At 36.9% G+C, this 21,062-nt stretch overlaps 1 protein-coding gene across 21 annotated transcripts in view; it reads right to left on the bottom strand.

The window, feature by feature from the left end:
- EXOC6B (exocyst complex component 6B) overlaps positions 1 to 21,062 on the bottom strand; it is a 712,770-nt gene that overhangs the window by 541,323 nt on the left and 150,385 nt on the right. For all 21 annotated transcript variants that reach the window (XM_010593648.3, XM_023552767.2, XM_023552763.2 and 18 more), the window contains one exon: positions 16,221 to 16,425. In XM_010593648.3, the coding sequence (XP_010591950.1) occupies positions 16,221 to 16,425 (205 nt within the window). The remainder of the gene's footprint in view (positions 1 to 16,220; positions 16,426 to 21,062) is intronic.

Below are 21,062 nucleotides of genomic sequence, written 5' to 3' on the forward strand. Positions count from 1 at the left end.
TTAAAAAAAAAAAACTTCCTCTCCAAAAAGTGTGGCTCAAACTCTCCCAAATCAGTTTGTTTAAAAATACTCATGGAAAAAATGTAGTTGCAATCATTTAATAAGATGGAAAGATGGAGACACAATTGGTATCAGTCTATCAGTACTCAAGCTACATTCAAGTGAAGACTTTAATTATCTGATAAAATCACAGATTTCAAAACAAAAACAGCCAAAAATGTCACATTTATTAAGTGCTTGCTATGTACTAAGAACTTTCTATATATTATCTTATTTGACCCTCATTAATAAAGAAGGAAACTGAGGATTTGATTAATTTGCTCAACCAAATCCCAAGTGAGAGAGTCAGGTTTTAACACAGCTTTCTTGACCCCAGAGCTATCTTCTTTACTACTGAAGATATCATAAAAGTTTTTCTACAAGAAAGACTTGACTGAAATTAGGTATGAGCTTATTCTCTCCAGAAATTATTAGAAAGAGGGTAAATTGCTGCTATGTATTTCCGAGGCATCTGTATTATTACCATAGCTGCACGTAACAAAGATAGGGTCAGGTATCGCCTCTCCTAGTTTGCAATTAGTGCAAGTCAAGTACACAGTAAATAAACGCACAAGGAACTTGATAGTATCAGCAACGGAACCAGTGGTCTAAAAGACCACTACCTCAAAACTTTCTCATAACCAATATAATCAGACTCAAATCTCTTAAAAGTAGCTTTGGTTCGTGTTAATTCCTCTTTGATTACAAAATTTTGTAACTCAGTTCTTCTATTCAAAAATATTATAACTTCTATAGTCACTATCCTAAGAGACCTATTTCCTTAAGTATCAATTATTCCTGCCAGTCCAATGAAATCATTTTTTAAAAAAGACAACCAAATTGACCAAACATATCCATCAGGATCTATGAGATCTACTTTACAGAATTTTAGTAAATAGTTTTAAACTTATGGTAGAAAAAAACTGAGAAAGCATTTACCAAATTTAAGATGGAACTCAAACAATAGAGGAATTATTATCTGTAGGTTTAATCACATTTAAGTAAAAAAAAAAAAAAAGCAAATGTACAGCTATTTAAAACATGTCCTTGGTATCATATTTGCTTGATAGTATTTACACTGCACTGAAATCAGGATTAGAATTAATAGTGAAGATAAATAATATCAGGAAAAAAAGTCTAGGATCTGGGAGGAACCTGAACTGATTATCTATTTGTTATGCTTGAATTTAAATCCTCTAAAAATGTCATACTTAGAATTGTCCTTTAGACCAAAGAACCATTATCCAGACAGCTAAGCACATATGCAACAGAAAGCAAATAACATAACTCTCAAACTTGATATAAACTTTACTATAGTTTTAGATCTGGTATCAGGGCTGATTTTAAAAAATAAAGATTCTCATTTGGGGTGGCTAGCATGTAAGCCTACTTAGGGAGAATCTGAATCTTTAAGTCTTATAAGCAGGACTTTTAGAATAAGGGAGAGGGAGAAGGTGGAAGAGAAAGAAGGAAAAAGGAGTAATGAAGGAGGGAAGCACAGTAGGCGGGAGGTAAAAGAAAGAAAAAGGAAAAAGAAAAAACCTAACCACATAAAGAAGTGGGAAGTAACAGGGAAGCAAGACTCTGTTTTAAAATATTTATTCAATATTTCCATCACACAGCTGTTATATCTGACTTGAGAAAACACCGTCCACGTCCAGCAAAGTAAGACAGTGACTTTATAAATACGTATAACAGATGAACACTACCCCATTTCGACTTGCAATGAGAGATCATTACCTATTAAATTTGATCATCACTTGTGGTTGTTCTTAGCCCTCTGTGTAGAAATGTTCAACAGCACTTAGGCTGTGTATTTATCTATTATACTTAAGGCACCATCTTAAAATAGCCTTTATTGTGTGTGTGTGTGTGTGTGTGTGTGTGTGTGTGTGTGTGTGTGTAACCATCAGCACTACTTATTTCTAAAGCTTTTTCATCAGCCAAACAGAAACTCTGTGCCCATTAAGCAGTAACTCCCCACTCCCCACTCCCCACAGCCCCTAAACCAAAAAAACCAAACCCAGGGCTGTCGAGTCGATTCTGACTCATAGCGACCCCATAGGACAGAGCAGAACTGCCCCATAGAGTTTCCAAGGAGCAACTGGTGGATTTGAACTGCCGACCCTTTCGTTAGCAGCCGTAGCACTTAACCACTACACCACCAGGGTTTCCACAGCCCCTAGTAACCATTAATCCACTTTCTGTCTCTATGCATTTGCCTACTGGATAACGTTTTTTCATAGCCTTGTATATTTCAGAGGTTAAAGTATACAATAAAAACACAACTGGGTATCATTTTATGGTAACGAGATTGATTCATTCATACCTCACGACTTAGATCAAAAGTACTGGTCTCAATGTAAAAGTCAAAAGGGTGTTCACTGAACTGAACCTCACTTCCACATTAGTGTGGCATACCTATTTATAATATTTGGGAGCCGTAGGCCATCCCAGGAATGTTATAGCGAAATGAAGTTTAAATATTGTATGAACAACCCAAGAAAAACTTCATAGTGTGGGTTATGTTCCTTTATTAACAGAAAGTTACTTTTCCCAATAAAATAATAATGAGGCCTCCAGCTCTCTCCCACAAGACCTTGAGACTAAGCCAATCATAGAAAGGTTAGTCATCTAGCAGCACTGCAGAAGACGGGCCTGGCAATCTGCTTCCATTAAGTTTACAGGCATGAAAACCCTACAGAGCACGTCCACCACGAGTCCAAAATGACTGAAAGGCAGCCGACAATAACAAAGCCTATCAACACTTTTTCCTTCACTGCTCCTCCAATTCCCTCTTTTCCCCATCTTCCCATGCAGTGGTACAGGGATCATGCACTCACTCACTCATCAGAACATATGTACAAGCATGCAATGAGTGTGTGGGCTTGTGGCAATGGGAGGGCTGGTGTGGCTCAACACAAAAATCAAGTTTACAACCTTTATCATCACCCTCAAGGTTTTTATATTAGAAAGAACAGCAATTGCTTTATAGCACATTATGTCATTTCACCTGTTCTCTTCTTTAATCACACACCTGAAGAGAACTGACTTGATCTGATCTTAATTTATATCTATCACATGAACTTAACTTACTGCAGGAGCAAAAAGCAATACTGCCATTTGTTGTTGCTGCTGTGTGCCATCAAGGAGATTCCGACTCACAGATAAGCATTAATAATCCCTTAAATAAGGAGGACCCTTCCTTTGTATCCTGAGGGTTAGATTTTTTCCTATCTCATAGCCAATCCTCCAGCAAATCCTGTCACTTATATATATATTTCAAGTTGGACCACTTATATTTCTTTACTTTTTAAAAATGTAATATATTTTATCAAAGTTATAAATGCAAAGCTACACACAGTTAAGTTACATACAGTCAAATAGTTCTACAAGGTTTATTATGAAAAACAAGTTTCCTCCTCTTCTCTTTCCCCCAAAATCCTGCTCCCCAGAGTAATCCTTCTTTTGATGTTTATCTCTTTATATAGTATGCTTAAGCATGCTACTCCTTGTTTTTTCAGTTTTAAGTATTATCTATCGGCTTCTCACTATGGAAGGTAAGGATTTAGCTCTCTTTCACACACATTCTACACTAGCACCACATATCTGCACACAGTGCCCATTCACCTATCCTTCCAAAAGAGAGCTAAACCAATGGATTAATTGGATAAATCAATTTTCAGCATTTAATTATTATAACTGTAAACAAACACATCAGGTATTCTTTGACTTTTATCTTCCTAAGAATACTTCTTTTAGACTTTCTAAAATGCCTCAGGCTATGCTAGTTGCACTTTCTGCCTGCTACTCCACTGTCAACCTAGTACCTCCCTTAACCATCACCTTGGGAATTCTCTTTGCTATTCTCCTCTATTTGATTAAGGTCCCTGGGTGTTGCAAACAGCTTGCTCGGGGTTACTAACCAAAAGATTGGATGAACTCCAACCAGAGGCACTGGCAGAAGAAAGGTCTGGTAACTGACTTCCCATGGAGCTCAGTTCTACTCTAAAACAAGTGGGGCTGCCTATGAGTCAGAAACGACTCAACAGAAACAGGTTTTGCTTTTGTTTTGTTTTGTTTTCTATTGGATTATCTGTATTCTGAATTCCATACCCTCCTCCTTTTTTGGTGCATGGAAAGTACATTTTGAGATCTTTCATTACTGAAAATACCTTTAGTCTACCCTCATACTTGCTTGGTATTGTGGCTGGATATGGAATCTGGATGGGTAATCATTTTCCCTCAGAACGTTAAAGGCACTGCTCCATTTCAGACTACCACTATTGCTGCTATGAAGTTCAAAACCAGTTTGATTCTAAATCTCTTGTATGTGACTTGGTTTTTTTCTCTCTGGAGTCATTTAGGGTTTTCTCTTTGTCCTCTGGTTTCCGATATTTTGTAAAAGTTTGAATCCACAACATGCCTTGATATAAGTCTATTTTCATTCCTTTTGTTAGGCACTTGGTGGGTCTTTTAATCTGGAAATTCATGTCTTAGAAATCTGGGAAAATTTTCTCATTATTTCTATGATTAATTCCTTCCATTCATCTGAGCTCTTTCCCTAGAATGCCTAGTATTCAAAGGCTGGATCTCCTAAACTGATCCCCTAATATTCTCATGTATGTTCTATTTTCCATCTTTTTGTCTTTTCACTCTTCTCTCTGGAATATTCTCTCAACTTTCTCTTCCAAACCCTTGTTTGAGTGATTTTTGCTATTGTATTTTTTCATTCCTACACATTCTTTTTCTTCTCTGTATTTTCTTCTTTTGTGCATCATTCTGTTCTTGTTTTTTATCTGAAATATTTTTTCTGTTATCTCTCTAATGCTACTGACAATTGTTTTATCTTTCTTCTTCTCCTCCCTGCACAGTCTGTTTTGTTCAGGTTGCTTTTTTCTGTTTGTTTGTTCTGACTTCTTTTATGTTAGAGGCTTTTCTCAAGTATCTGGTGAATTGGAACCTAAAAAACTCATAGAAAGTTCTGGGCATGTACATCGTCTAGTCAACTATGAACTCCAAAATGGTTTGACTTGACCAGTAGCCGTATCTTGAGGACTTTTCTCGTGGGTTAGTCAGATTACCCAGAGGGTTTTCCAATCTTAACAGTTGAAGGCTATAAGTCTGGCAATTAGAGTTCTGAGAGCCAAATCAGGAAAGAGGGCTGTGAAAGGAAGGAACTGATCTCAACATCTGTATATAAACTTTCACTTAAGTACCCTGTTTTCAGTAATGGTACCCCTACCCTAAACTTGTGTCTATTGCCCTCTAACCTTCTGCTAGAGTTGGGATGGGCCAGTTGACTGGTAGGGAACAGCTGGGGAAGGAATCAGGTTCTTTAACTGCTTTTGAAACAGTCTTTCAATCAATCCTTCCTTCTGTTTGGGCCATCAATTTTACCTCCTTTCCCAGAGGAACACAATGCTGCCAATTCCTAAGACTTTGCGGGGGGTTCTACAAAAAAGGTTGTTCTCAGCTTTTTCTACTGCTAGTTTAAGTTTGCACTTTCTTGGGTATGGTAGGACAACTATTACTCATTCTTCTATTTTCCAGGTTCAAAAAAATTGTTGCTATCATCTACTCTCCTGTTTTCTTTATGTTTAGAAGTTCATATCTTTTTAAAAATGCCTTAGCTGTTGTTTTTGTAAGTTTAGAAAGGGAACAGGTATAAGCCCATGTGTTCAATCTACCATCTTTAACAAGAAGTCAATTTGATCACTTCCTCAGCACCTTCATAGTACACTTTCAAGCGGGGTTAAAATCCATACAAAGAACAATTTCAGATATTTTCATATACTTAAATAAGAATCTAATTGGAAACTAAAAACATATATCTTAGGCCATAAAAAAGATGGCTTGTCCTAAAAAATGTTAAGGCGTAGGTATGTTTAATTACTACACACTGAATAAAGTCAGTAATTATTTTATTAACTACTAATTAGCTATCTATAACCATCAAGTACTATGCTAGTAAGACATTGGGGTTATAAAGATAAAAACCACACCTCCACCCTTGCAGAGACCACACAGATTGGTTGGGAAGACAGATAAGTAAAGCAAAAATCACATTAATGGAGTTCCCCACTGATGTGAGATATCACCTTATAGTGCCTTCCTCCTTGTCACAGCTTAGCAATGAGTTGGTTCAATAAGACTGAGTTGGCTCATCTGAAGAATACTAGGTCTCTTTAGCTGTTACAACTGGCACGGGTATGAGAACTTCCCTAACCAAGTCATTTCTCTGACCAGCAAGGTTCCACTTAGTACAGAACTGACTTTGCTCCCAACTTCCCTATAAATGATACAAGAATATGGTCCCTCTCCCGAGGCATGTCATACTGTCTGTCCTCCACATCCTTTTACAGGATGACAAGAGAACGGTGTTTCCACGCATTGTGCTGACCTTTCCACGTAAAGGATTTTCTGAGGGAAAACTCATTTTACACCTATAAGGTGTGAGAAACCATCTTAATTCTCTCAGAATCCAGATTTCTGGGGTCCATGGAGTTGGGATGACCCACTCAGGCCACTGCCCAGGAGATCTTCTTTTGAACCTTAACACTTGAACTGACTGGTTTTTAAAAGTTACCTTTGAGACAAACAATGGTCTAGATAAACCAGTAAGACCATTTTGCCTTGGGCATTGTGCTCTTTTGAAGAATGCAGTCAGTTCTGGGAAACAGAGGCTCCAAAGGTCTGACTAGAACTATGTTTTAGGGTTAAATCGGTAATTATTTTAATTGTTTTCCAAGATAAGACTATACATAATCCTTCCTGACCACAAACTGTTTATCGGTTCATTTCTAGCCTAGTGCTGATAAGATGGGGTATAAGAGTCTTCAGAGGTTCTCCCATCTTTAGAACATTTTTGACTCCCTAGGAACACTGGTGGAGCAGTGCTTAAGAGCTACTGTTACCTACAGCTGCTAACCAATAGGTCAGCAGTTTGAATCCACTGGCTGCTCCTTGAAAACCCTATGGGGCAGTTCTACTCTGTCCTTTAGGTCAATAGGAGTCAGAAATGACTCAACAGAACAAGTTTAGTCAAAATGTTACCCCAATTTATAAATCGTATATTAAATAAACTTCAATCAATTTCTATTATTGGCTTAATATGATTACTGTTTTAACAAGTGTGGTGCTAATTTTTATGTGTCTGTGCCTCTTGCAGAAATCCTGGTGGTGTAGTGGTTAAGTGCTACGGCTGCTAACCAAAAGGTCAGCAGTTCGAATCTGCCAGGTGCTCCTTGGAAACCCTGTGGGGCAGTTCTACTCTGTCCTATAGGGTTGCTATGAGTCAGGATTGACTCGACAGCAGTGGGTTTGATTGGTTTTGGTGCCTCTTGCATTATACCATCTGTCTTGGGCATCTAGTGCTGCTATAACAGAAATACCACAAGTGGACAGGGCTTTAACAAAGAGAAGTTTATCCTCTCACAGTCTAGTAGGCTAGAAGTCTGAATTCAGGGTGCTGGCTCCAGGGGAAGGCTTTCTCTGTCTGTCAGCTCTGGAGAAAGGTTCTTGTCATCAGTCTTCCCTTAGTCTGGGAGCACCTCAGCACAGGAACCTCAGGTCCAAAGGATGCACTCTACTACCAGCACTGCTTTCCTGGTGGTATGAGGTCCCCATGTCTCTCTGCTTGCTTCTCTCTTTTATATCTCAAAAGAGATTGACTTGAGACAGTACCTAATCTTGTAGACCTCATTCATATAACTGCCGCTAATCCATCTTATTACATCATAGTGATAGGAGTTACAACATATAGGAAAATCACATAAAATTGTGGATAATCATAAAATGGTGGACAATCACGCAATACTGAGAACCATGGCCCAGCTAAGTTGACAGGTATTTTGGGGGGACACAATTCAATCCATGACACAGTCTTTATCACTTATTAAATTCTTACATATATTTGGGTCTATTTGAATTATTCCTGTGATATTACATTGTTTTAATTATTATTGCTCTTTAGTACAAGCCAGGGTCCAGTAAAAGTAACATTCTCTAAAAAATTTAATCTCAAAATAACTGAAACCTATTTTATTTATGACAGATGGTATAAGTGATGTAAAAACTGCCCTTTCTCTAGATTTTCTAAGCAACAGGTCTATTTTAAGATGCACATACCACAAAACCACGTTCACAGACTATGATGTAAAGAGTTTATCTTTACCTAAAATAATGTGGTCTCATCCTTGTTTCCTGAGAAATAACTCTAAACCTTTTGAATTTCCTGAGTAATTGAGGCACCTTTATTAATCTAAGCAATACCTCAGAATTTGTGCTAATGAGTAAGGGCTGCCCAGTCCAGAAAGACCAGCTGGTATCAGCTAACCTCAGGAGGCATAATTCAACCTATCATGCATATGCAATGAGGCCTCAATCAAGACTACATAATGAATGCAACCAATAAAGGTTCTCAACACTGAGGCTCAAGAGCTTCCTGGTTAGTGAAGAGGTGATGTCACCTCTTTGGGACATGGAAGCTCCACATTAGGAACCATCCCAGACCTCATCCATGCATCTCTTCCTTATGATAATCCTGATTTGAATCCTTTTGCTTTAGATCAGTAATCATAAGTATAGTACCTTCTATGAGTTCTCTGAGTCATTCCAGAGAATCACTGAATGCAAAGGAGTAACGGCAGTCAGCAGGTAAAAGTGAGGAGCCCAGAAGAAGATCCCAACCTTGCAGATGGCATCCTGAAGGGAGAGTGGGAAAACCCCAAACTTGTGGTCAACAGGTCAGAAATAAGGGTGCCAAGTGGATGCCTAAGTTTGCAGGTGGCATCTCCCTATCTGGCAGTCTGAGAAACAGTGTCCTTTCAACTTGTGCGCTCTGTTAAAAATTGTTCACACCTAAATGTGCAGAGAAACACCAAAAATTAGTGTAACAATAAATTTGTTGTGAGTACATAAGATTCCAATCGGACAACATCAAACCCAAAGCATCGGAAACATACACCGAAGAGGGGATAACCCGTTGCCATTGAGTCGATTCCAACTCATACTGACCCTACGGGACAGTATAAACTTTCCTATTGGGTTTCAAAGGCTGTAATCTTTATGGAAGCAGACTGCCACATCTTTTTCCCATGGATTAGCTGGTGGGTTCGAACTGCCAACCTCTCGGTATACAGCTGAGCACTTAACCACTGCGTCACCAGGGCTCCTAAAGAAGGAACAGTGGCAGGTTACATAGGCAGGGTCTGGGCAGAGTAGTCTCCTGAGGATCACTGTAAATTACTTCGAGGTTGGCTTCTCAGAGCACGTGCAGGGCTTCAGGGTCAGTCAGTTATAAAAACGAAGTTATTAAGGGCACGCCATATATCCTAAAACACTGCTTCCAGTCAGACCCTGGAATTCCTGCTTCTCAAAACTGGCTGCACATAGACAATTCTCCAAAACGGCCCAAGGCCAAAGGCAAAACAGTCCCCTCTAAGCTGCTTACTAGGCTACTGTTTGACCCAAAGGTGGCTCCAGGAAAACCAGTTCCTCAAAGGCTCAAGGTTCAAAAGGACAGCAAGTCAAATGGCCTTGGTGAGTCACCCTAACTCCATGGACCCAGAAATCTGGATTCCAGAAGAATCAAAGCAGTTTCTCATCACACAGCTAGCAAATGACGAAACTAGGAGTCTAAACCAAACTCTAATGTCCGTTCTGTTAACTACCAAATTACTTCAAAGTAAACTAACATCAATACCACACTATCCTCTTTAGATTCTTCCTAAAATTGTACTATGTATCATAAGTTACTGGGTCCGACCTACTTCAAAAATCCCCAGAATAGCTCTCCCATACCCCTACCCTATCCCCAGACCATCCATATAGGCAAAAGGGCCAGGAGCAAAAAATAGAACTATATAAATACCAAAATCAAGAAGAAAAAAAGTACATAAAATAATCAAGGAATACCAGACTAACTTAAGACAAACTTCACGACTCTAAAGGCCACATTCTGTGGAGGTTTTGCATAGCATCCAGCTCTAGTCAAGGTTTAACCAAAGAAAGTCAAGAGTTTAAAGAATCATGGTGACAACTAATTTCACCCAAGGGTCAGTTTCTTTAAAACCACTTACTAAAGGAAAAATGCCTAGAAGCCTTCAATCTCTTTTATAGGCAGCCAGTTCCTTTCCTAAGCATCAGTTACATAACCCATATAATTTGGCAAAGGCAAGTCAGAATTTTAAAAGTAAATAAATCCTTCCCTTTGTTAAAGGGCCTCACACAGAAATCAACCTAGCCAAGAATGTTTACATTACAAATGTTATTTAGCCCCACAAAGCCTAAGGCAAACTAATCAAAATAAGAAATACAGAACTTCCCTCCTGCACAAATCAATTCCATAACAGTGAATTACAAAAAGCCGCTTCAATAGGAAAGCTAGAAAATAGTGGACAATTAACAAAGAACTTCTTTAGACATTTTTTATAAAATCGCTTCATGCTGAAGTGATAATTTCAAAATAGAGATATACAGTTATTTTGGGAGCACCCAGGAAGATCAACACAGAAAATGTGGTAGGAAAAAAAGGTAAGTCTTCATGCCTGCTTTAAATATGGTTCTATTTCCCACGGCAGAACCCAGGGGTGGATCTTCTAAATACTTTCAATCCAATACCATCAGGAAAAAAAAAAAAAAGTATATGCTCAAGGGGAAGGAATTATATGAAGTGTGCACACCAGCAGGTGGAATCTTGGGAACCATCTTAGAATTCTGCCTACAATACGCGGAGTAAAGATCTTCCCTGTAGTAAAGCTTATCCAGAGACAATAGAACGCCTTGACTACAGAGGAATGGACAGACTACATAAAAAATGGACAGACTACATATCCTTCAGAAAAGCCTCAAATCATATTTTTTGCATTTTATCTTTGATAAAATTGGACAAGAAGCAGTTTTAGATTATAATACAGGGAGTGAAAGAAGGAAGAGAGAAATGTCCTTGGAGATAAAGCAGAGTTATCTACATAATTTCTAGATGAGCCCAAACCAACTATCAAGTATTAAGACTTTCAAATCTGTTTTCTCAGTATGAGTCTAGAGAATACTGCTTAGAATTTTTTAAAAACCAAGATACTATTATAAAAGAACAATATAAGAACAAAAACAAATTACTTAAATTAAAAACTATGGTTACTGAGCTAAAAAAATAATAATAAGGTTCTGAATAGCAGCACCAACAATAAAAAATAAATAGGTAAATTAGAAGGCGAACACATGGCGGGGGATGACAGAGATGAAAACTATGAAGAAAAAAAGCAAGAGACATGGAAGATAAATCTTTCTAGGTTCTATACATTAGTAGGTTGTGGCAAAGACTAGCTAGCTGCTCACCAAATCTATTTCTTCTTCCTCCTGATCACATAGCTAGACTGTATTTCCAAGTCTCCTTTGCAGTGTTTGACTGTATAACTGAGCTGTAGCCAATGTAATGTTGGCAGAAGTAGTACGTGTCACTTTCAGGCCTGGCCCATAAAAAAAAACCTCCAGGTATTATTTCTCTCTTTTCCATTCTGCTGCAACCATATATGCCACATGTTGAAGTGGTAGAGCTACAAGTTAGAGAACTCCTGGATCCCCTGATGATCACCTAGAGGAGGGTCACCCCACCAGGAACAACCGTTTTGGATTTTACATGAGCAAAAAATAAAACTTCTATAGTGATAATACGGAGTTTGGCTGTTGCAGAAGGCATTATTTAATGAATACAGAAACTAGCGTTGAAAACATGGGGCTGTCATAAGAAGAAAAACTAAAGTAAGTGACATTGGTTTAGTGGCCAGACAGCAGGTAGCAAGAATACACAGGTAGCCCCCGACTATGACAGAGTTCTATTCCAATGACTCCATCATAAGTTGGTCATGACGTAACTCAAATACTTCACTTTTTTTTTTTTTTTTTTAGTTTTCATTATTATTGCCTTTTATTATCAGTATCTTTACAAATCTGATCTTTATTTGCCTTTGTGGGTTGGCATGAGAATGATAACATCAGTAAATTACACACCGCAACACTGTACGTAGTACATATTACTAATGATAAAATGTACCCAAAAAACGGACGGTCCTAAGTGTGGTTCGTCAGCGAGGTTCGTCATAGCTCAAATACACCGTTAAGTCGGGGACTACCTGTATATTTAACAGGCTGAAGTGCTACAGAGTTCTGTAATACTATGACAAAACAACTGGTAAAGCTGGAACCTATAATAAAATGTGAATCAATGCCTACTGAGCCTACACCTCTAGAAGTGAATGCAGAGTCAGAGTTACAGCATGTATTAGCATTTACTTTCATAATACATAAAACAGATGAGGTCCGAAAAGATTGGCTGGTTTGCAGAACGACACAGAGGAAGTCAAGAAACAGCCCTCAGATGGCTAGCTAGAAAGCTGAATACATACAGATCCCAAACAGTGAGAGAAAGGAAAAGGCTTGAGTAAAGCTTCAGGATGACTTCTAATTGAGTGAAGTGACTTACTCCTGAAGCAAAGATCACATTAAGGTGTGGTCTTCTCATCCATGGTTTCATGTAGCCTCAGAGTCCCAAAACCAAACCAAACCCAAGCCGTGGAGTCGATTCCTATAGGACAAAGTAGAACTGCCCTAAAGGATTTCCAAGGCTGTAATCTTTAAGGAAGCACACTGCCACATCTTTCTCCAGCAGAGCAGCTGGTGGGTTCGAACCACCAACCTCTCAGTTAGCAACTGAGCACTTAACCACTGCACTACCTGTGTTCCTAGCTTCAAAGTAGGGCCATTAAATTGAGAAAGCGGCAAAAGACAAGGGCCATGCTTCTCTATTTCCACTACTCCCCCAATCAAAGAAGGAAAAAAAATTAATCTTGAAAATTACATCAAGGGAAAAACACTGGGTATGTTTTCCACATAGAACCTATTGGAAAGAAACAGATCAGAAGCCTACTAAGTTTTGGAGGGAATTATAATGCAAAAAAAAAACCCACAAATCTGGACTAAACAAACCTTTGACTGTTCAGAACCTGAAAACCCTCAGGCCCCTAAATGTGCAGGAGCAGAAAACAGAAACTGATATATATAGAGAGAGAAACAGAGAGAGAGATGCAGATGTAGATATATAAAGAGTGAGAAAGAAGTACACCTTTTCAGAAAATTTAGATCTTTCTGAAGCGTACATAGGGAAATATAGACAAGGAAAAATCTCTTAGAGGGTATAGCCAGTAGCCCAGAAGAACAATCGACAAACCAGTTCCTTCCACAGAAATAAGGTCTAGGCAAGGAATTTCCCCATAACCAGGCCAGAAGGACTTCTCAATGTCTGCCCAAGAAAATTACATGATTTGCTATGGAACAGTGAATACAGCGTGTCTTCTACTCTTCCCTTTTGTAAATCAAAACTTTTATTGTGTGGTTATCCTACTCCAGCTTCATCACTGTACATTAGGGAGGTGGGGAGTGAAGACAGAGATGCAGATAACTTGTCATTTTAGTTCACCCGTCATCAGTCCATGAAGAGCCCCATCTGGATCTAATGGAGAGGACTGAGCATCACTGGAAAATACTAGACTTTGAGATGGATGTAGTGACTAGATGAGATGCTGGTTGTCTCTCTTAGGGAATGGGTGAGTGTGTTCTATGTATGGAAGAAAGAGCGAAGGGTAGACTGTGGGAGAGACTAACTACTATTTACCAAATCTGTGTTCTCCTCTTCTTAGAGACAGAGCAAGATTACACTTCCCAGCCTCCTTTAGAGATTGTTGTTGTTGTTAGTTGCCACCAAATTGATTCTGACTCATGGTGACCCCATTTGTACGGCACAAAACTGCTCCATAGGGTTTTCTAGCTGTAATTGCCAGGCCTCTCTTCCAAGGCACCACTGGGTGAGTATGAACTGCCAAACTTTTGGCTAGTAGTTGAGTGCTTAATCATTTGTAACAACCAGAGACTCCCCCTTACTGATAGGTATAGCCATATAATGAAGCTCTGGCCAATGGAATGTGGTTAATAGTGACATGTGCTATTTCCACGTAGCCCTAAAAACTCTCTTTTGTCTTTCCCTTTCTGCACTAATCCTGGAAGCCATATTAAAGATGGCAGAGCCACATTATAGAAACATTCTAAGTCCCTAAACCATCATTGAGAAGAAAACCATCACAATGAAAAAAATCATTTTGAGCTTGACATACATGAGAAACAAGCCATTTCCTTTTCCTCTTTTCTAACATCTATTAATTCAAATAAATACTTCTTGAACACCTACTATGTACAAAGTATGTAACAGTGCCTCTCTCTCCTACTTTACTTACTTTCTAGGTACTAAAGAAGATTTAAGAGCCCTAGTGGTGCAATGGTTAAGCGCTTGGTTGCTAACTGAAAGGTAGGCAGTTCAAGCCCACCATCAGCTCCCTGGGAGAAAAGACTTAGTGATCTGCTCCTGTAAAGATTACAGCCTAGAAAACTCTTATGGGGCAGTTCTATCCTGTCATTATAAGTTTGCTATGAGCCAGAATCAACTCCATGGCAACAACATCAACAGAAGATTTAAAAAGGTGAAAGATATCTTTACTCAAGGATCTTATATACACCATAACAAAAAACCAAAAAACCCAGTGCTGTCGAGTCGATTCATAACATAGGGTAATAATATATGTAGTAAAATCCATACTGGAGATGAAAACTTTTATATGAGGAACGAAGGGTTATCAGTCAATTAATAAACTCCAAATTCATAAAAGGCTTCTTCACCATCTCTTTATATGACCAAAAAATAGCAAACAACTAATAATTTATACAAATTGAGTGCCATAGTGGACAAATTCACTCCAATCTGACCTGAATTCTACTATAGGCTCTGACCTTTACAATTGTCTGAAATTGAACAAATTACTTCTCTCCCCTGGGCCTTAATTTCTTCGGATAATCAAGGAGTGAGACCAAATAATATTATTCATTGAATGAGGTAATAATATTCTTCACAGAGTCCTCTCTTTCAGCAAAAGGGAAGTAAAGTTAATTTCTCAAGCTAAGGCTTAGAAAAGCAACTTTAAGAAAGGAAGCTTCCAGAAGCTTTGTACTATACTCTTCTATATTTTGAAAATTTAGGAAATATTAATCAACTACAATACTCAAAGACTTGTCTTACAAGATACCTTCATTCCTATACTCAAAACACACTCAACAGCACAAAAGTATATTTTTAATGATTAATTTTGTTATTATAACACTAGAAGAAGACATGAAATATCTATTTCTATCAGAAGTTTGTCATCAACTAATTTTAAACGTTGCACTTTGTAAAGTTTAACACTGACAAAACTGAAAAGAAGAAAAAGAATAGCAGAAACAAGTTTATCTGCACTCCCTTAAAAAAAAAAAAAAGCACTCCCTTAGGAAAGGGTAATTGGCAAATCTCTTTTGCAGAATTAAACAGATACTGGAAAGATTAGTAAGGCTAGCTGAGACCTAAAATATAACCCCAAATATAATCTACTCCCTTATTCCCCCCAGATGATAAGAATTACACATGACTTTTCAAGAACACAGTTGTTTATAGAACCAAGAATCATTTTCCATAAACAACTAAAACTTCTATTTCTTATCCCAAAATAGGTGGCTACATAATCAGGTAAACCGAGAAACTTTAATAAAATCAATGTGATTTAAATTTCAAAAGAGCAAGTAGTACTGAAAATCATTACTATTACTGCTCTTTTATTCATAATTATAAAGAAATTCAGATATTCCATGTAGCTTTGGTCACTTAGAGATTTTTTTTTTTAACTTAAAGATTTCTAATACATTTGTTAACTTACAGCTATAAAAAAATCCCCTCTATGATCATAATTCACAGGATTTCCTAATAAGTCTTTTTTCATTAACACCTGTTGATTAGGTCATTAAGTAAGAAGACAACTTTAAAAGCTCTTGGGCTTCAAATCATAACCAAAATCAAGGAAAGTACTTTAAAAAAACAGAAGATCTCTTCAAATCCAAAATATAAACCATCACAATCAAACAGTATTTACTGAACACCCACAGAGCAAAATACTAGTCAGTTGTCGCACTAGTCCCCATAAAGACAAAAAACTTCCCTAAAATGCCAAGATAAGCAACAATTAAGATACTTGGTAAAGAAAAACTTACGTTTAACTAAATATTTGTAAAGCCAATGGCCAACCTATCATAAACACAAAACCTACTTGCTTCATGGCGGTCTCTCCAATTTTGTCTGAATGTTTGCGGATACTCTCCAGAAAGTCTTTGAGATCGGACATAGAAACGTCTTTGATTTCTTCGCGAAGTTTGGGGATGTTGTCCACCATCACCTTGCAGAATCGATAATGGCTCACTTGAGGCAGATAAGTATGCTCTAAGTGCTCCAGAGTTTTCAGTGCAGGATAGTGCCTACGAAAGGAATTGATCACTTTCAGCTCAACTCGGTTTTCTTCAGGGTCACAGATATATTCCTCAGGCAAAATTTCTGAATTAGTTTTCAGTATATATTAAGATAAATCTACTACTAAGTTTTAATGAGAACAATGGAAAAATCTCAAATCATTAAAGATTAATACATAAATTAAAAGTCTAGAATATTATAACCAAAAATTGTTTTATCCCAAGAATTTAGAAAATCTATCAATGATGTCCATTACATAAAGAATTAAAAAATATTATCATCTCAAAAATTATCCTATATAATTAAGTACCAACACTAGACTTCCAGCTATGGCAGAGGGAAGAGTTTGGCAACTCTTCTTCTCAAAAAACAACCAAAAACTAGACAAAATTGTCAAAAAGAACTCTATCAGGGCTCTGGAAAACAGCCAATCACAATAGACTTTAAGACAAGAACTATTGCTAGAAACAAAGACAGACATTTCGTAATAATAAAAGAAACACTATTTATCTGATAGGTAGAAAAACTTTCATAGCATAAAAGGGAGAATAAAACTAAGATTGATAAAGTTGACTAGGTAAGAACCTAAAATAACTTATGTATAAAAAGAACAAAATAAAATAATAAAGAGGAAACAAGCAAAGTAGTAAAGATTATCTGCAACATATATAGGAAATATTAATAAACTTGAGTTAAAAAAATAGCACTGAACAAAGAAAATTCACGAAAGAACAAAAAATGGGCAACATATTTTTTAAAAATATGAAATTAATGTGAAGAAATGCAAATCAAAAACACAATTTTGTCACTCAAACTGCCAAAGGTTTCTGAAAAGATAATGTGTATTATCGTCAAGGGTTTCAATAAATGGAAACTGATGGTCTGCTAGCCAAATATTTTTCTTCTAATGACACAAAGTTTCAATGGAGAATTTTAGCAAAATGGGTATTCTCAACAATTCCACTTCTAAATAATATCAGATGTACAAAAGATAAACCAAACCAGCTGCCAACAAGTCATTTGGACTCATAGCAACACCCACTTGTGTCAGAGCAGAGCTGCGCTCCAGGAGGTGTCAATGGCTGACTTTTCAGAAGTAGATCACCAAGCCTTTTTTCCAAAGCACCGCTGGGTATACCTGAACCTCCAACCTTCCAGTTAGCAGGCTAGCGTGTTAACCAATTGCACCACTCAGAGTCTTGAATTGTAGTTTTGTTTTGTTTTGTTTTGTTTTTTGTTTTTAAGCAAACTTAAAAAATTAACCTAGATGTCTAATAAAAAGGAATTGGTTAAATATATTATGATGTACACACACACACGTAGTAAAAGACTAACAAAATAGCAAAATATCTACAATATTGTTAAATAAAAATTATTTCAGAAATAGCACTTAAAAATATAATCATCTGATTTTTCAAATTTATAAATATGCACGTAGAAATGATGAATTTGTATGCATTTATAAGATATGTATCACTGAATACACACATACACATATAAGCACATAGACTAGAAAAATATATACAAGAATGTTAACCATGGGTTTCTGTTTTATTTTGTTTTGTTTGGATAGCAAAATTATGGGTGACAATTCTCTCCTTCATGCTTTTAATTTTCCAATTTTCACATTTTTCCATGATATTTTATAGTACAGCAAAAACTCAGTTCCATCCTTATGAATTAAAAAAAAAACAACTTATAGCTCTATTTGGAATTTTTAAAATGAATTTCACAGCAGATAATTGAAGCTCTTCTTGCTCCAACACACTTCATACCACAAAAACTAAAGACCAGGGACTGGTTTTACTTTTTTTTATTTCTTTTTATGTTTTCCTGAACAAGTTCCAAAAAACAAAAACTTACTCCAAATAAATCGAGGGAATAAAGGTTTATTCCCCCTAAATTCAAAAATAAATGCACATATATAGTTAAGTCAGGAATAGTTGCTTTTGTTAAAATTTTACAGACTCAAAAACAGTACAATTCACATGGTTTTATGTAAACAGAATGGTGTTTATACTACAATTAGGTATGAAGAGCTATGTGCAATAAAATGCAATTCCTCTAGAGAGAAACTTTAGACTGGATAGAAAGCCAGAAATTAAGCCAAAAAGATAAACACACTTTGGGGCTTAGTTATATTTTGGAACACTGTTTATAGAATGAGAAAAATCCAACAATGTTGCCTGCGGACACAAGGCACACTCACTGATGAGACACATGGCTGCATGCTGAAACATCTGGTCTGTCAAACAGCTCCACATTTTTCAAGGCTAATTAGTACAAAAGACAGTGATTCCTAGTAACAAGGAATGTCATCTTATTTCCCTATTATTGTTTCCCCAGCATACTCATATTCCAACTATAACAGATCAATAAGATTTCAGCTTATTCAAATATCTAGTGTATTTCCATAACAGTAACAGGTTAAAGAATGACAGCTAATTAAACACCCCATCAAGTCAATTCCGACTCAGCAACCCTATAGGCCAGGGTAGAACTGCACCATGGGGTTTCCAAGGAGCTCCTGGTGGATTCGAACTGCTGACCTCCTGGTTGGCAGCTGTAGCTCTTAACCACTATGCCACCACGGTTTCCAAACACATATATAGCAGGCACCAAAAGAAAAAAAATTCTACTTCCAGTGGCCAGAAGAATCCAAAACTAGATTTTGACATTACATCTGACAACCCCCAAACATTATAAAAACTGAATTAAAGCCAAATTTCTAATTTTCATTTGCATGCATGTGCTCATTCACACTCTCTCGCTCCTTATGCAGGCTTTATCTCTAATAGAAATGTGTTTTGAAAGAAAGTAAATGAAATAAAAGTAGGGAAAAAAAAGGAAGAAGACAGGAAAAGAGGTCTAAATAATCCTATCAATTGGTTAAGTGAAGCCTGAATAACTTAAACATGGTTGAAAGCTATCATGAGAAGAGGAATGCTAAATCCGGGTAAAAATGATTTAGATACTTCCTTGCCATGCCCTAGAATTCCTTCATAATGATTGTTTTAAAATTCCAATAAGTGATCCCTTAAAGTGGATCATAACTACCCCTAAAAAATAAAAAAATATTCAGAGTAAGATAAAAATAAGAAACAAAAGCTCTCACCACAGAAAATACATCGATGATTAACAAATATTTAATCCTTTCTATGTGCTAGATATAAAAAGAAAGTCAGATATCTTCCCTTGGGGAGCATAAAATAATATAATCCGTATTTAGAGCTAAAAAAAAAAAAGGTAACTAGGTTTTCAGCCATGAAGAAGTAACAAGGAACAGACCTGACCTCCCACTTTAAACAAGTATAAAATACTGGCTAAGATAAATCAGGCAACTGTTTTTCAGATATTGGACATCATGCAACACAGAACTGTGATCTCTGAAAGAAGGGAAACAAACAAGGTAAGTTTAATAATTACCCAGATTATCTACGTGAAGGTGACTTCCAGATTGTTGATATAGTGAGGGAAAACCCAGAGTCTCGTACCCTTTCTGAGTTAAAGAGTCAAAAATAGGAGTTTAGGAAAGTGAAGGCAACTTGAAGTTGTGAGGCAGAGTTCCCCCCAACTCAAAAAAAAAAAAAAAAAAAATGGAAGCAATGCAGAAAAAGAACTACAGAAATCTGCACAGGAGTTCCCTTGAGTCTTTGCTGAGTACTATGTCAGGCATAGGTAAACTGGAATTACACATGGGAAGGGAAGGAGGGATAAAAGGAAAGAGAGAGGCAAAGAAAGAGAGAGAGAGAAAAGAGAATGTGAGAAACTAAGAGAGAAGGGCTGGAAAGACATAAGATGAACACTTTCAAGAGCTCTGACAAGACAGGGAGATGTCTGAACTCTGACCACCCAGATGGAGAGTCCTTGGTGATCTCTGGGTTATTCAGGGTAGATTACAGATTTTACTTATTTAGTAAAGCTAAACTACCCCTGGAATGAAGGTGGGCCTAACAACATTTTAAAATGGGATTTAAAAGGATTAAATTGATCTGGAAACAACCTATTTGCCAAAACAAAGCCCAACACTCCCAGGGGGGCAGACACTCAACAATGTAATAAAACGCCCAACATTCAATCAAAAATTACTAGACATAATAAGAACTCCAAAAAGTGACCCATAACCCAGAAAAAAAAAAGTCTACAGAAAGAGACTCAGACATTGCAGAAATTATAGAACTAGGAGAGAAGTACATTTAAAAAGCTATGACTCTGTACTTGTATTTTTTAAAAGACACAAGAGTAAAAGAAATAAAAACAAAAAAAGAGAACTTCTAAAGATGAAAAATATATTCTCCGAAATGAAAATTTCACTGATCAGGCAATTAAAAAAAAAAAAAAAACCTCAGTGTACTTGAACACAAAGCAACAAAATCTATTCAAAATAAAACATAAACAGAAAAAAATAAAAAAAGAACCAATCCTCAAATCACTTGTAAGGTAACAGCAAGCTGTCCAACATAGATGTAATTTAAGCTCCAAAATAGGGAAACGGACAGAAAAACGGAAAAATAATGTCTGAACATCTTTTAGATTTTATGAAAATTATAAATCCACAGATCCAAGAAACTAAACAAACTACAAGCAATATAAATACACACACATTTACACCAAAGTACATCAAAATCAAACTGTTAAAAACAAA

This window comes from Loxodonta africana, chromosome 15 (assembly GCF_030014295.1).
Source record: "Loxodonta africana isolate mLoxAfr1 chromosome 15, mLoxAfr1.hap2, whole genome shotgun sequence".
Taxonomy (NCBI): Eukaryota; Metazoa; Chordata; class Mammalia; order Proboscidea; family Elephantidae; genus Loxodonta; species Loxodonta africana.